At 49.4% G+C, this 14,060-nt stretch overlaps 1 protein-coding gene across 3 annotated transcripts in view; it reads right to left on the bottom strand.

Moving 5' to 3' along the window:
- Positions 1-4,823: 4,823 nt before the first annotated feature.
- FSTL4 (follistatin like 4) overlaps positions 4,824-14,060 on the bottom strand; it is a 420,631-nt gene continuing 411,394 nt past the window's right edge. For all 3 annotated transcript variants that reach the window (XM_030829211.1, XM_030829231.1, XM_030829222.1), the window contains exons 15-16: positions 12,302-12,411; positions 4,824-10,164 (exon numbers count right to left, since the gene is read on the bottom strand). In XM_030829211.1, coding sequence (XP_030685071.1) covers positions 9,462-10,164; positions 12,302-12,411 — 813 coding nt within the window. In that variant the 3' untranslated portion in view covers positions 4,824-9,461. The remainder of the gene's footprint in view (positions 10,165-12,301; positions 12,412-14,060) is intronic.

The following is a 14,060-nucleotide window of genomic DNA, read 5'->3' as shown; positions in this document are numbered from 1 at the left end:
AATGTGAAATTTTGATGAGGTCCAGTGTATCAAATTTTCCTTTTATGGATCATGCTTTCGGTGCCAAGTGTAAGAACTCTTTGCCCACCTGTAACTCTTGCCCCCATTTCCCTTTGAGGCCACTGGAAGGAAAGCCCAAGTGTGTGTGGAGAGGCAAGCGCTGTTGGGAGAGAAGCAGCTCCCTGCCCTGCCCCTGTCTCTGGGCGCTCACTTCTCCATTCTTTCCTCACCTCCTGGATGATGTTCTTTAAAATTTTTTATTCCGTGTTTTTAGTGGTAAAATTGTTTGGAATGATTTAATCTTCCCCCTGAAGAGGAAGGGAAATCTGACCATTGTTTCTGAGGTAGAAGTTGGTGAGGCACTTACATACTTGGTGGTAGCCCAAGGGGAATTCTTGCCTGGATGTAGGAATGAGTCCATCTTCTTCGGCTCATCTGTTTTGTTTTCCTCCCCTCCTTTGTGCAGGAAGGAGTAGGTAGGATCTACAGGCTCTGTAATCGTGTCTCACTCTTGGGAGATAACAGTCTCCCCTCAGGGTGCCCCTATTCACCAAAGACATGAGTCCTTGTTCCTGACTGCTGCAAAGGGAGCAAGGGTGGATGGGGAACCATGCTGTCTGTGTTGCACCTGTACCGCTCACGAGTGAGTGCCAATGTCAGATTTCTCTTAATCTTGATCACAGAAGTGATACACACAGTTTACTGTAGAAGTTCTAGACAATAGAAATGAACATGTAGAGGAAAACCAGATCCACTTACAATCCCAAAACACGGTGTTTAACATTTTGGCCTATTCCCACTTGCCCCTGACCCCGGAATTCTACTTTTTTTTTTCTTTTTGAGACAAGATCTCACTCTGTCACCCAGGCTAGAGTGCAGTGGTGTGATCTCGGTTCACTGCAACCTCCACCTCCTAGGCTCAAGTGATTCTCCTACCTCAGCTGGGACTACTGGTGTGTGTCACCACACCCAGCTAATTTTTGTATTTTTTGTGGAGATGGGGTTTTGTCATGCTGCCCAGGCTGGTCTCCAACTCTTGGGCTCAGGTGATCCATCTACCTTGGCGTCCCAAAGTAGTGCTAGGATTACAGGCATGAACCACCAGGCCACCCACCCCCAACTCTGCCTGCCCCCACACTCCAGTATTCTTTTATAAAATGAGAATATACAGCATGCATTTTCTTATATCCTGAAGAAATGTGAGTGAGCTTACCTAGCAGTGCATCAGGAGATGCTGATCCAGATTGCCCTGCAGGTTCCAGAAAGCCTGATCAGTGGGAGCACAGGGCCTGGCTCCTTTTAGGGTTCCCCCAGGGTCTGGTCTATAAGTCACATTCTCTGTCTTGTGCCCCAGGGATGCTGAAAGTCTCCCTGTTGTTGCTCTGCCTGGGAGTGCATTCTCCCCATTGCATACAGGGTGGGTCCTGGGGGCTGTCACTTCCCATCCCTTTTTCCTGGGCTGCCCAGTTCCACTGGTCACTGCTGACCAATATCTCCTGCCTGGTAACTGGATTTCACTTTGGCACGAGACTCTGGTTCAAGGGGAGGAACTCTGAACATGGGGACAATGGCCAGTGGCCTTGGATAAGTGAGAGTTAAGGAAACATAAACTAATTTTCTTTGGAAGGAAGTTTACACATAAAGATGATACTCACCTAAACTTGCAGATAAAATAATGTACTATTTATTGCATAAATACGTTTGATTTTAAAACAATATTAATTTTAGCTCTGGGCATATCCAGCCTTAGCTAACTGAGAATTGTGGCTCTGGGACCATCTGCTGGCTACTCTCCAGATTGCCACACCGGTCTGGGAAGTTGGCTCTCTTGGGATGGAGGTTAGAGCAAAGCCCCCGCTATAGGTAGCCTGTGCTTCCTGGGGTCTGCAGGGAAGTGAGGCTGGAGCAGCTGCAGTTCAGACATTTTCGTGGTGGTGGATATCTCGGGCAGCAGGATCAGCAGTTACAGTATGCGTTCTGACCACAGACGTAGATTCGAATTCTGGCTCTGCTGCTGTGAGCCTCAGCTTCCTCTTCTGTAAAGTGGGGATAATAATAACACATACCTTGTTGGGTGGTTGTAAGGTTTAAAAACAGGTGCTTATTAGGTGCTCATCACAGGGCTAGGCACATGTAGTAGGTTACACCTCCAGGAGAGATGGGGAGCTGTACCTTGTTTATGTCACTGTGATGATTAATGTTATGTCAGCTTGGCCAGGCCACTGCTAAAGACTGAATGTTTGTGTTCCCCACAAATTCATATCTTGAAACCCAGCCCCCGATGTGATGGTACTTGGAGGTGGGGCCTTTGCGAGGTGATTAGGGTATGAGAGTGAATGGGATTGGAGCCCTTAGAAAGAGGCTCCTGGAAACTCCTTTGCCCCTTCCACCATGTGAGGACACAGTGAGAAGATGGATGCCTAGGAACCAGGAAGTGGCCTCTCTGACCAGACACCAAGTCTGTTGCTGTCTTGATCTTGGGCCTCCCAAACTCCAGAATGATGAGAAATAAATTAGTTTATAAGCGACAAAGTCTGTGGTATTCTGTTATAGCAGCCTGAACAGACTAAGACAGCCGTGGTCTCCGGTGTCTAGTCAAACACTACTCTAGATGATTCTGTGAAGGTATTTTAAAAATGAGATTAACATTCATTTCTTGGCTTTTATTTTTTGAGACCGTGTCTCACTCTCTTAGCCAGGCTGGAATGCAGTGGTGAGATCATGGCTCACTGCAGCCTCAAACTGCTGGGATCAAGGGATCCTCCCACCTCAGCCTTCCAAGTAGCTGGAACCACAGGTGCACACCACCATGTCTGGCTAATTAATTATTATTATTTTTTTTTTGGTAGAGATGGAGTCTCCCTATGTTGCCCAGGCTGGTCTCAAACTCCTGGGCTCAAGCAATCCTCCTACTTTGGCCTCTGAAAGTGCTGGGATTACAGTCATCAGCCACCATGCCCAGCTCAGATTACCACTTAAATCAGTAGACTTGGAGGAAAGCAGATTACCCTCTGTGATGTAGGTGAGCTCCATTCAATCAGTTGAAGGCCGTAATAGAAAAAGACTGGCCTCCCCCTAAGGAGGGGATTCTGCCAGCAGGTGGCCTCTGGACTCAAACTGCAACTCTTCTCTGGGTCTCCAGCTGCTGCCTACCAGGCCAATTTTGGCCTTACCAGACTCCATAGTCACATGAGCCAATTCCTTAAAAGAGATCTCTCTTTCTGTCTCTTTCTTCACATATACACACACACCCTAGGGGCCCTGCCTAATACTGTCATGGCATAGCTGTCTTTAAGCTCGCTGAAGGCGGGTGCTGTGTCTCCTTTGTTCAGCCCTCTGTCGCTCATACCCGGCACAGTGCTGGCTCCCCGTTAGTAGCCTGGTGATTACTGGGCACTTCCCACTTTCTATGTCTCAGTTAGAAGGTCTGCCCCAGTGACAGCCAAGAGTGGGCGGGGTAATGGATTCATGTCTGGGGCTGTAGTGAATTTTTAGTGCCTGCCAGGGCAGATGGTGGGCAGTTTTGAACTGGATGTGGTTGTGCATTTTGGGAGCTGAAACTTCCACATGGAGAAGAGAGACTTCTGGGTGCCTGCCTTTGTCCAGCCACTCTTTGGACTGGGCCAGAGCACGACTATCGCACTGTGATCAGCAGGAACCTGCAATTATGATGGAAAGGTGGGAGAAGGACGCAGAGTGGTTTCGCCTTAATCAGTTCTCACTTTAACAACTGCAAACAGACTGGCACCAGAAAAAGGTAACTTTTCTCAAGTTTTATTGTAAAATCCTCAGAAAAAGAGCATTTACAATGACAGTAGTTCATGATAATTTGGAGTCATGGTTATATCAAGTGGTACTATAAATACACCATGTGTTTAATACTGTGTAATAGGTCAAAGTAAACACAAACTTATTTCAAATGCCACATATGGTTACTGTGTTGGTACAAATTTCTACTAAAGTTGATGTATTAAAAATAATTTATATATATTTTATAAATAAGGAAAAATTCACATGTATAATAATTACAGGAAGCCTTTTGAGAATACAGGTGATTACAGAAAATATATTTTGGAGGCTACACAATGGTTCAAAATAATGTAATCTGCCTTGACATGAGAGATCTGAGAGTTTTCTGAGGTGGGGAAGCATGAGACTCGGATAGGACAAATGATGTGTGTGGCTTCACATCTTGAGGGTCACTCAGCTGCACTACAGCATGAAATGGTGTGTGTGACCATGCCAGCAAAACTCCATGCCCAGTTCTGCTTTGAGATAATCTCACACAGCCTTCGGGAAGCATGAGAAGCAGCGGAAAGGTAGGAAGCCATGGGGCCAGGCTAGGAAGGATGAGGGGGCCGGCCAGCCGCGGGAGCCAGGCAGGGAGGGGGTCAGGAACTGTGGGTCTGTGGTATGCGGCTTGCAAACCTGTTTCTCTCACCTCTCCCAAGTAGCACAGGACCCACAACTCTTCAACCTATGGCAGATGTCATGCTGGGCAGTGGATAAAGGTTTAGATTTGGGGCATTTTCTCAATTTAGAGCTCTTGGGCCTCACAACCCAGCCAATACTGGTTGCTCTTACTCAGAAGCAAAGCTCTGATCTTGAAGAGGGTGCCTCTGAAGGGCAGCAATCTCTGATCCTGCTGAGCACATGTCGCCAAGCTTGGTGTAGGGGTAAGTCAATAGTTATTGCTTTGTGGAGTGCTGGCTGAGCCCTCGAAAGCCCTCTAGGGCATGGCCCATGTTCTCTGGGGCCACATGAGCAAGGGCTGGTTCCATATATGTAAAGATGAGCTTGGAAAGAAGCGTGCATGAATTGTGTTTTTTTTTTTTTTTTTTTTTTTTAAAGTGCATGCTAAATACTCTGGTGCTTGCTGAAGAAGCCTCGCTGTGAATTTTGGAGGATAATCCCCGCTCTCGTATTCTCCATAATTTCATACATTGTTATTTAGTTAAATTAGGCTTCCCCACTTGTTGCCCACAGCTCCAAAGGAGGATGTGGATGCACAGGACAATGCTTGTTTGTGTCCCAGGGTCTGCTGTGTGGCTGCTGCCTAAAGCATGCAGGCCCAAATAAGATGCTCAAATCCTCATGTGACTTAGCAGGTAACCTGGTATAGATAAAAGCAGGGAGTGGATTGCATTCCACTGGCTACTTGGGGTCTTGTAGTCACACCCTGAAGATAGGCACTGTATTTTTTTTTTTCCCTTGAATTTTTAAGCATCTCTGTTTTATGATCTCTATAATTTTGGAGAGAAACCAAGGCAGCTAGTGACTTTCTTGGACAAAATTTCTTTGCCTACATGCCAGTTTGGGAGCACATAGTAGTATCTGGCCTATGAATGACTTCTGGCTTGTACCCCAAAGCAGGAAAGCGGCGCGGGCAAAGACCACAGGGTAGGGGCTGGTGTAGCGGTCAGGTCAGTTGCTCCTTGAATGGTAGAGCTGTTGTGGAGTGGCTCATGAGCAGGGGGCCTGAGACACAGGATGGAACAGGAAAGAGGGGAGAATAAAAAGGGAGTTGGAGGGAGGCTGCAGGGGCTTGGGCCCTCCGAGAGATGATTCTTGGCTGAGATGTCATGGTCTCGCTATTCCTGCCGGACGACACCTGACTTCCCTGATAGTTCCCAGCCAGCTCTCTCTAGCCTTGGTCATCTGACTCCAAAGGTCTGCAAGCGAGGGCTTGGAGGGTGTGATTCTGGGCAGCAAGGGGCTGTGTCCCTATGGGTTCTGACTGTACTTGGAGTGGAACCTGGGGTCCTGGGTGGGGGAGGCTGTCAAGGACTTCTGTGGCAGTGCTGCAATCTTATTTGTTACCTGCCTGGCCTCCTGGCTGGGGGTGGAGGGGAGTAGCATTCTGGGGGTGCTGGGTGCAGGGGCGAGTGTGAGGTAGATTGGTGGATGCATAGGAAGGAGCTGGGAGTGGTAGTGTCAGCTCTCCTGGAGGCTTGCTTCTGAAAAGGAGGGTTGAAGAGTGGGAGAGAGAGAGTTGTGGGATTTGCTAGTGAAGATGGTTCATTGTCTGTAATAATGGAATGAATCACGTCATGATAAATGAATCAACTATACTTTTTAAGCCCCTCGTAGAAAAATATATCCGGAATGAATCTGTTTCACATCTCAGTTCTGAAATCTTCTTTAGTTCACAGGTTATTGGTCAACAGAAAACAAGATGTGGCCGTACAAAGCCAACTCCTGGCTGCTTTCCTAAATGAAGACTCAGTAGTCACAATCTCTATGGCAGCAGGCCGTTCTCTGCTTTATTTGGGGTTGAAAGCTGGCTTCCAGTGCCCACCTGGAATGGGGAGCCTTGTCTGGACAGATGGAGATGGGGAGATGTCTGGGTTGGGGGTGGGAATTGTAGGGGTTGAGTTTCTGTCTCTGGTGATGCTATCTCTAGGTCAAAGTACCTGAAGTTTGGTGTTAGTAGTTGGCTCCAGCCAGGATTTACAGGGCTCCTCTAGCTTCTTCCTGGAGCTTGGGGAAAAGTAGGGCACTCGAATGGCTTGGAAACTGGAGAAATAAGCCTGGGCTAGCCCCAGGCAGGGTGGGCTGGGTCAGTGTTGGTGAGGCTGGGATGATAGCTTTGGCCGTGGGTGCGATGCCCATCAACCCTCCTCATGCAGGCGGGTCGTGCCATCGTCCAGAAGCCGACAGTCCCCCTTCTTGCCATCGGTCTGGGGCTACCTGGGTGGGCTTTTGGACCCAGAGCCTTTATGCAGGGTTCTGCCCACTGGAGCAGAAGAACGAGGGCCTCTATTTCAAAGCCTTCCTGTCACCACAGGTGCAGATTATTTGTCATTTTGGGAAAAAAAAACTATCGAATTTTTGTAAAATTAATTTTATTTCAAAATGACTGAGGGAGTTTATATAAATAGCTTTCTTGATGATTCTTTTGGTAAAGTCAGTACTTCTTTAATAGCTAAGATATCAGTTGTGAATTGATCTTGTGGGTTCGTTAGGATTACCAGCTGGGCTTGCTACAGGAGGCCGCCCTGTAGTGAGGTGTTTCCTACCAGTGGCTTTCCAACTGTCCCATGAACCTCTTCTGGGGTGAAGTATGGGAGAAAAGGCAGGCTAATCTGGCCTTCCTCCTCCTCCTCCTCCCGCCCCTGACTCCCTACCCAACCAACTATATTGGTTTTTCTGCTAAAAGGCATTTACCTCCCTGCATTGGTGACTTTGCCTCCTGGGGCTGGACTCCTGAAACCCTGACCTCGGCTTCAGGCCTGCTTCGATTCAGTTGTGTCTGGCATGCTGTCAGTGAGACCTAAGCCTGCCGTCTCCAGGAAATGCACTCTGAGGACAGTGAAGGGCAGCTACACTTTTTAGACACACTCCAAGATGGAAGGGACAGTGGGGGAGGAACAGGTGCTGCAGAAGTTGACTCCGTCACTCCTGATTATTTTAAAAGGCCAGTTTGGGTTGAACTGGTCTTTGACTTAGGAATCCTGCTGCCCAGAGGGGCTCGTGTTCTGGCCTGGTAGTTGGTGGGAATTTTCCTCCTTTAGGCTCAGAGATCCTTTTTCTGTCACGGGCTGATACAATTGAAATTTTTCCAAAAAAAGAAGCTTATGAAAGTTGGAGAATTTTAGTGGTAAAAATGGGAGATTGGGAGTAAACATATCAAGATATTGAGGCAAGAAAAAAAAAGGGGTGAGATGGGTCATCCATGCATCCCAGCTACTGTGAAACTGCATTCTAGGCTTTTGAGATGAGCTTCCTCAACTTGTATCTACATAGCCTATCTTTTAAAATAAAACACAGATGTACCTGTCTAGGCACACCCCCAGGAGTCGCAGGGGACAGGCGTTTGGTGGACCAAGATACGTGAGACATACAAGCGATTGATCTCATGAGATCTGGGGCGGGGGATGCAGGGGGCTTGGGCAGTCAGGCAGGAGTGAAAGGAGCTGTGTGTGTCGAGAGTGACACCGAGTCTGGGGTTTCCTCTCCTTGAAAGAGTTTGTTCCTCAATGGGAAAGGAAAATCCTGGTCATGTCAGTAGGTGAAGGTGGCCAAATTAGCAAAGACGTCTGTGGTGAGACCACCTCTCCCAACCCGTGTGGCTTGCAAAATGATCATTCATACGAGGACACATGTTAAGTTCCACTCATATGCGGGAGAGGGAAGGCGAGCCTATTTTTGCTGAGTCTCTGATCTAGGCGGTCTCCAGAGGGCTGTGTGGGTTGTACTTCTTCGATGCCCACGTGAGAGTCACCACAGCCTGAGACATGTAAGGAGAATGCAGTAGTGCCAGCCTGTGGCCTTCTGTTTCGGGTTCTGCAGTGTGTGTGTGTATTGATTTGTGAATGTGGGTAAGAAAACCCTCGCTGCAATGTGTTCTGTCTGCAGTGCTGATGCGGGGATGGGGTACCAGAGATGAATGGATGGGCCACAGGTAGGAAAACAAAATCTGTTTTGAAAAGGTTATAGCTTCAGGAACTCACCTGGCCCCACTCGTGTCCTTGGGGTTTCTGCATTGAGCCTGGAGGACACCCATACCTTGCCAGGCAAGCCCAGTCTGCCCTGAATCTGGGGTACCGGACCTGACTAATGAGATGTCTCCCTTCTGTGCTGAAAAGGAGGCACACAGAACTTGTTCTGGTTTTCTGGGGTCCCAACACAGAACCAAGTCCTTATGGAAGAGGTGGCCTGGTCTGCTCTTGGAGAAGCAGGGTGGCAATAGTTGACAGGGCTGGTATTCTTAGATGACCATTGTTCTTTCTGGCTGTGGAATGTGGGGTTGTGACCCCCCCCCCCCGAGACTCAGCCTAAGGCAGGGAAGGATATAGTTGGACCTCGGAGAGCATCTTTCTGCTTACTAGCATTTGAGATTATAAAATTTTTTTAATCAAAAATTTCCAAAATAAAGTGAGTGATTTCCCCATCCCCCAAGATGCAGTAAGTCTTGTTGGCTCTCCCTCAGGCTTACAGCAAGTCAAATGGAAAGAAAAGCAAGAAGCAGCTGCGAGGGAGAAGATGCGGTCCCACGCGAGGACAGATGGGCTTTCAGTTCGGGAGGGAGGCCCCTGCTCCTGGTCGGCCTCTGCTTCTGGGCCACTCCGTTAGGGCAGAGTCTGGCTGGGTCTGACGGTAAGGGACAATGACTATGTGAAGGCAACCGACAGAGGTGTCTGTTTGGAGAGCAGGATCCCTTGGTTCCATGATGTCCCTAGGTCACACGGTGTGCAGCTTGGCACAGAAATGATCCCTTTACACAGCAGCATGTGTTCTCATCGTAGCTCAAGGCATAAATCATACTTCCTAACAAAAAAACCCCAATCTTGGTAGCAGCGCATACCTTATACTAGGAAACTTGCAAGGAGACCAGTGTTGAACCACAAAGCGAGTACAGGTTTTTGCTTTTGTCTGTAAAAATGTACAGCGCACCTGCTTGGGGCTGCAGTGTCAGGACTAGGGGGTGCTCCTTGGCCCAGGGCTCTACTCTGGGCCCTTCATACCTCACCCACCCACACCACTGTGGTCCCCCCCTTTATACCTGACACCTCACACCGCAGCGTGTTTTGTCTCCCATTGATGAGGAACAGTGACTCTTGGGCTGGTGTGAGGAGGTACTGTCCAAACAGCCCACTGTCCCTCATGATTCTGCGGGCATCCCCCCAGGGCTGGGATGGCCCTGTGGGTGGCTCCTTTAAGTTCTTCAGCATGCCCACCTTCCCCGTGGACAGCTCCAGGAACAGCAGGTCCGGCTCCGTGTGCAGAGCCGCATAGACGTTGTACTGATTGCTTTCAGTGAAGGAGCGCTGGAAGGCCAAGTCTGAGATGCCCGAGTTTATTTGCAGGTCATACAGGGTCTGGATCTCGCCCTGCAGCGTGATCTCCTGCACGTGCAGCCAGGGGCTGTCAGCTGCAGCGCTGACTATGAAGCGCCCGTCGGGGGATGTGTGTGGGGTGCCTGTTACATCACCATTGGGGCCAAGCACAGAGTCTGTGACACTGTCAACGAGCAGCTGTCGGGCAGCAGAGATGGGGCTGTCCTGTTGGCACTGGATGAAGAAGTAGCCGCCCAGGTGGGTGTGCGCCATGGCCTGGGGCACGCAGCCATGGTGGTGCAGGCCGATGGTCTTGAGGGGCATCATTGTTTCCAGGTCCACCTTGTGGACTGCAGGGTCAGACTTATTGAAGATGAAGCCAAACCTGGGAGGGGAAGAACTGAGGTCAGAGGTCGCTTCCAGGGGTGGGGAATCTGTCATTTGTCCTAAACAATTACATCCTCTGCCTTTTCCCCTTATTATAATCCTTCAGTGATCTAATAGCCTAGTAATAAGATCTATCATTCTGCAGGGGATGTCTTCATAAACAAATAATCTATGATTTCAACCCAAACGCAGTGGAGTTACAAATGTTCCTAGTTTATGCTCTTGTAACATGCACTCATCGTTGGAAATGATTACGGAGGAAGGCGAGAGGCCCTTCAGCTGCTTCTCCGTTTATAATGCTTATGATCTCTTTCTCTGAGGCCCATGCCAGCTAGAAAGGGGTGAGTCTGTGTCTGGCTGGTGAGCATGGAGGAAAAAGGGCAAGAGATCCCTGCCCCGATCCTGCCTGTTTCAAAGATAAGATATGAGTTCTATATCCTCGCTGTTTTCTAGACTAACTGGCAAGTTAGAATTTGAGGATGCAGATGCAGCCGAACAAGTGCAAATGTCCTGTTAGTACCCTCTTCCCCTGGAAGGGAAACATGCGGGGGCAGTCCCTTCTCTGGCCACATTGGTGATGCGGGTAGGAAGAACCCTGGGCATTGGGGTTGAGGACAGCTTTTCCCTCCGGAGCCAGATGGCCTGGTGCCAGCACACTGCCCTGCTAGCTGCAGAGCCTGGGGCAGGCTGCTTGCCTCTCTGAGCCTCAGTGACTCTAACCAGGGTAGCTCCTTCCTAGGGCTATTGGGAGGATTCGATCTAAGAGGGAACTTTAGCAGAGGGACTCAGGTAGGTGGCAGTTGCTCACATCTGGATTTTCTAAAATTCCTCTTTGGAGGCTGGTTGGAAGTATGGAAAAGCCTGACTCCAGGCAGGACTTCCCTTTGATCTTGAGAGCCTGTGCCTAAATCCCTTGCTCACAGAGGCCTTTGGTGCTGTGTACACCTACAGGAATAGAGCAGAATCTCTTCTGTAATCTTCTCTAGAAAAACTGTACCCCAGAGTGGAGGAAAATATTCCCTCCAAGGCATATCTTTAAAGCATCCTTAAAGAACCAGAGCATGGAAATAGCAAGAAAGAAAACTCTGCTCTTATAAGAGACTTTAAGTTAAAAGCCACACACAGGAACTGCAGAGCCTCTGAGTGTGCCCGACCCCCAGCTGAATACAGCTGCTTTATGAGGGCTTCACTATTTAATATACTCTTAGAGGCTCTTGCACAGGCTGTCTCTGCAGTGGGAGGGTTCATAAAGTGGTTTTCTTCCTTGGGTAAGGGTGAATGGGTGCATCTCCAGCATCAACTTGCAAAAGTGAATCATTTCTTTCTGCAGAGAGGTGCTTGATGGCGGATTACAGAAAGGTATAAATAGTGCTACAAGACATTTGGGGTCTTGATGGCTTAGAGACAGGCTTGGTCGTCTGGCAGTGGTAAGTTTACAGAAGATATTGGGGGCTCTCTGAAGTGAATAGGGATGGGGACTGACCATGCTGGGCCGAGGTCTGCAGTTGAGGCCGTGGCTCCTATTATTGGGTGGTTGTTTTAGGTAGTGGCAAGCCATGGCAATCAGGAAGCCTTGTCTCTTTGTGGGCTCCTCACACAGATGCTCTGGGGGTTCCTAAAGTATTATGGGCTGTGGTTAGATGGGAATGTGGAAGAATGGTGCACTGAAATAAGACTTGGGTTTACATTTAGTCTGACTTTGCCAATTCCTAGCTGTGTGACATTGCTCAGCGTCTTAACTTCTCTGATCCTCATCTATAACATAGGGGTTAAGACCACTTGGACTAGATTTTTGTGTCTAGCAAGCAGAGGGTGCTCAATTTACCGCTACTGTTTCTTTCTTTCCTCTGCTGCCTTTACCTTAAGGATGGGACTTCCTGACCTTTCTGGGCCACTGAGGGCATTAGGAGCTGGGTGCCTTCAGTATAATAGAGTTACTGACCCCAAGCAATGAGGACTAGGCTCTGGGTCTGTTTTAGTGGACCTTCTCTGTTCCTTCGTGATGGAGTCCAAATCCAGCATAGGAGGAGTGGAGGAGACAGAGAAATGAGCAGGTCCCATGCTGGGCAAAGCTGCCCCTTGCAGGGCTGAGCTGGAGCGGGGAGTGCCTTAGAGGCATCATGGGCCAGTCTCACCTGATGTGGTTGATGATGAGGTTTGTTGGGGGAATGAAGAAATCATCCACTCCTGCGAAGGGTGTGCGGATGAGGTGCTGGCCCTGGCCGGCGCTGGCTTCTGTGATCACCTACAACACAGAGTGGGAATCCTAGTGAGGGCCCATGCACGTGGGGGCTGAACCTGGAGACACCTGTATGCTCAGGTGGAGTCACCCCAGCAGAGGGGTGCTTGGGAGAGAGATGACTAACAAACCTCAATCTCAGGGAAGAGGCAGGAGCAAAGTGGGAGCAGTTCAGGAACATCCTAGGCAGGGACCCATTCTTCCCGAAAGAGGAAGTGGTGGGACAGGACTGATTGCCCGAATTGCTTCTGCCCCATGGTTAAGCCTGCCTTGCTGCACTTTGTCAGCCACCATGATGGCAGAGTGAGAACCTGAGGGGTGGTGGTGGGGTTTCCAAGGGACGTCTCCAGAATGGAAACATCACTGTGGTTGCTCAGAGACCACCTCCTCTCGCAATGGGGAATCCTACCTTCTCAACGTGTAAGCCATGCTAGGGAAAGTGGGAGAGGGCTTTCAATCATGAAAATGTCAAGTGGTAGAACTGTCTACTGGGAATTCATTTTTCTCTGGTGCCAGATGCCTGGGCCAGTTTGTTGGTAGTCTCTGTCGGATGCTGCTCACAGGCATTCTCTGAGGTGCGACTCCAGGATTGATGAGAGAAAGCAGACATCCTACGGGATGCCACTCTGAGATGCTGGGCTGTTTAGATGTCTTGCAATTAGAATGCTGGGAAGAGATCCTGGTCTCACACAGGAGACTTGCTGTAGAAAGTAAATAATTAGGCCCTGTGCCTTGTACAAATTGGTAGTGACAGAGCACGGCTGCCTCTGTTTCATTGGAGGTAATGCTTTCTCCCCTGTGGACTCAGCAGGAGACAAGAGCCTTTCCCTGGTGTGTGTCCCAGCTGCACTCATGTCAGGGAAGGCACAATGGCAGCTCTGAGCAGAAGCCAGGTGGTGTGTGAAGTCAGATAGGATGAGTGAGTGGTCCGGAGTCCCTGCCATGAAACCCCTGTGGTCAGGCTGGGCAGCCCCTCTGTCAGCTAGTGAGGCCCAAGCCAGCCAGACTGTGTCCTCCTGCCTTCTGCATATGCTCATCAGCCTTCAAGTTCTAGGCCACTGCCCAGAAGGCAGCAGACCAGTGGCCCGATGAGGGGCTTGGCCAACTTACAGGCCCCGAGGAGAAGCCCAGACCCTCTGTGCAGGAGAGGAGGCAGATGCTGGGCCCCTGAACAGGAAGGTGAGACACTTTTTCTAATCATGATATTGTGGCCATATGTGTAGAAAGGAGGGTCTAGATTTCTGCAGCCTGAGGCTTGGCCTGCAGGGTGAGAGCTGACTCTGGTAGGGGCTTGTGACTCCCATGCCTGAGAGCTCTGGATGCTTCTACTTTTTAGGAATGGAGCTGCCTTCTGGCTTTTACTTATATGACGAAACAAACAGCACCTGGCCTGCCTCCTCAGGCAGGCTGGAGGCTTGTGTCTTTTTTCCTCTTGCTTTCCTCTGCAGTCAGCAGGCAGAGTGCTGGGCTGGAGTGAAGCAAGCCATGAGTTTCAGGCTTGAGGCAGTCCTCACGTTGCATTAGGTTATTTCTCTGTGATTTTTTTTAAGAGGCCAAATGATTACTTCTATGGCAAGCTCATAGGAAAAAAACTCATAGAAGTGGGTGTTAAGAAAATATCAGCATTAGGAAACTGGGTCTTAGAGAGTCTGAAA

Source organism: Nomascus leucogenys, chromosome 2, assembly GCF_006542625.1.
Source record: "Nomascus leucogenys isolate Asia chromosome 2, Asia_NLE_v1, whole genome shotgun sequence".
NCBI lineage: Eukaryota > Metazoa > Chordata > Mammalia > Primates > Hylobatidae > Nomascus > Nomascus leucogenys.
This window is presented reverse-complemented; position numbering and strand designations above follow the sequence as displayed.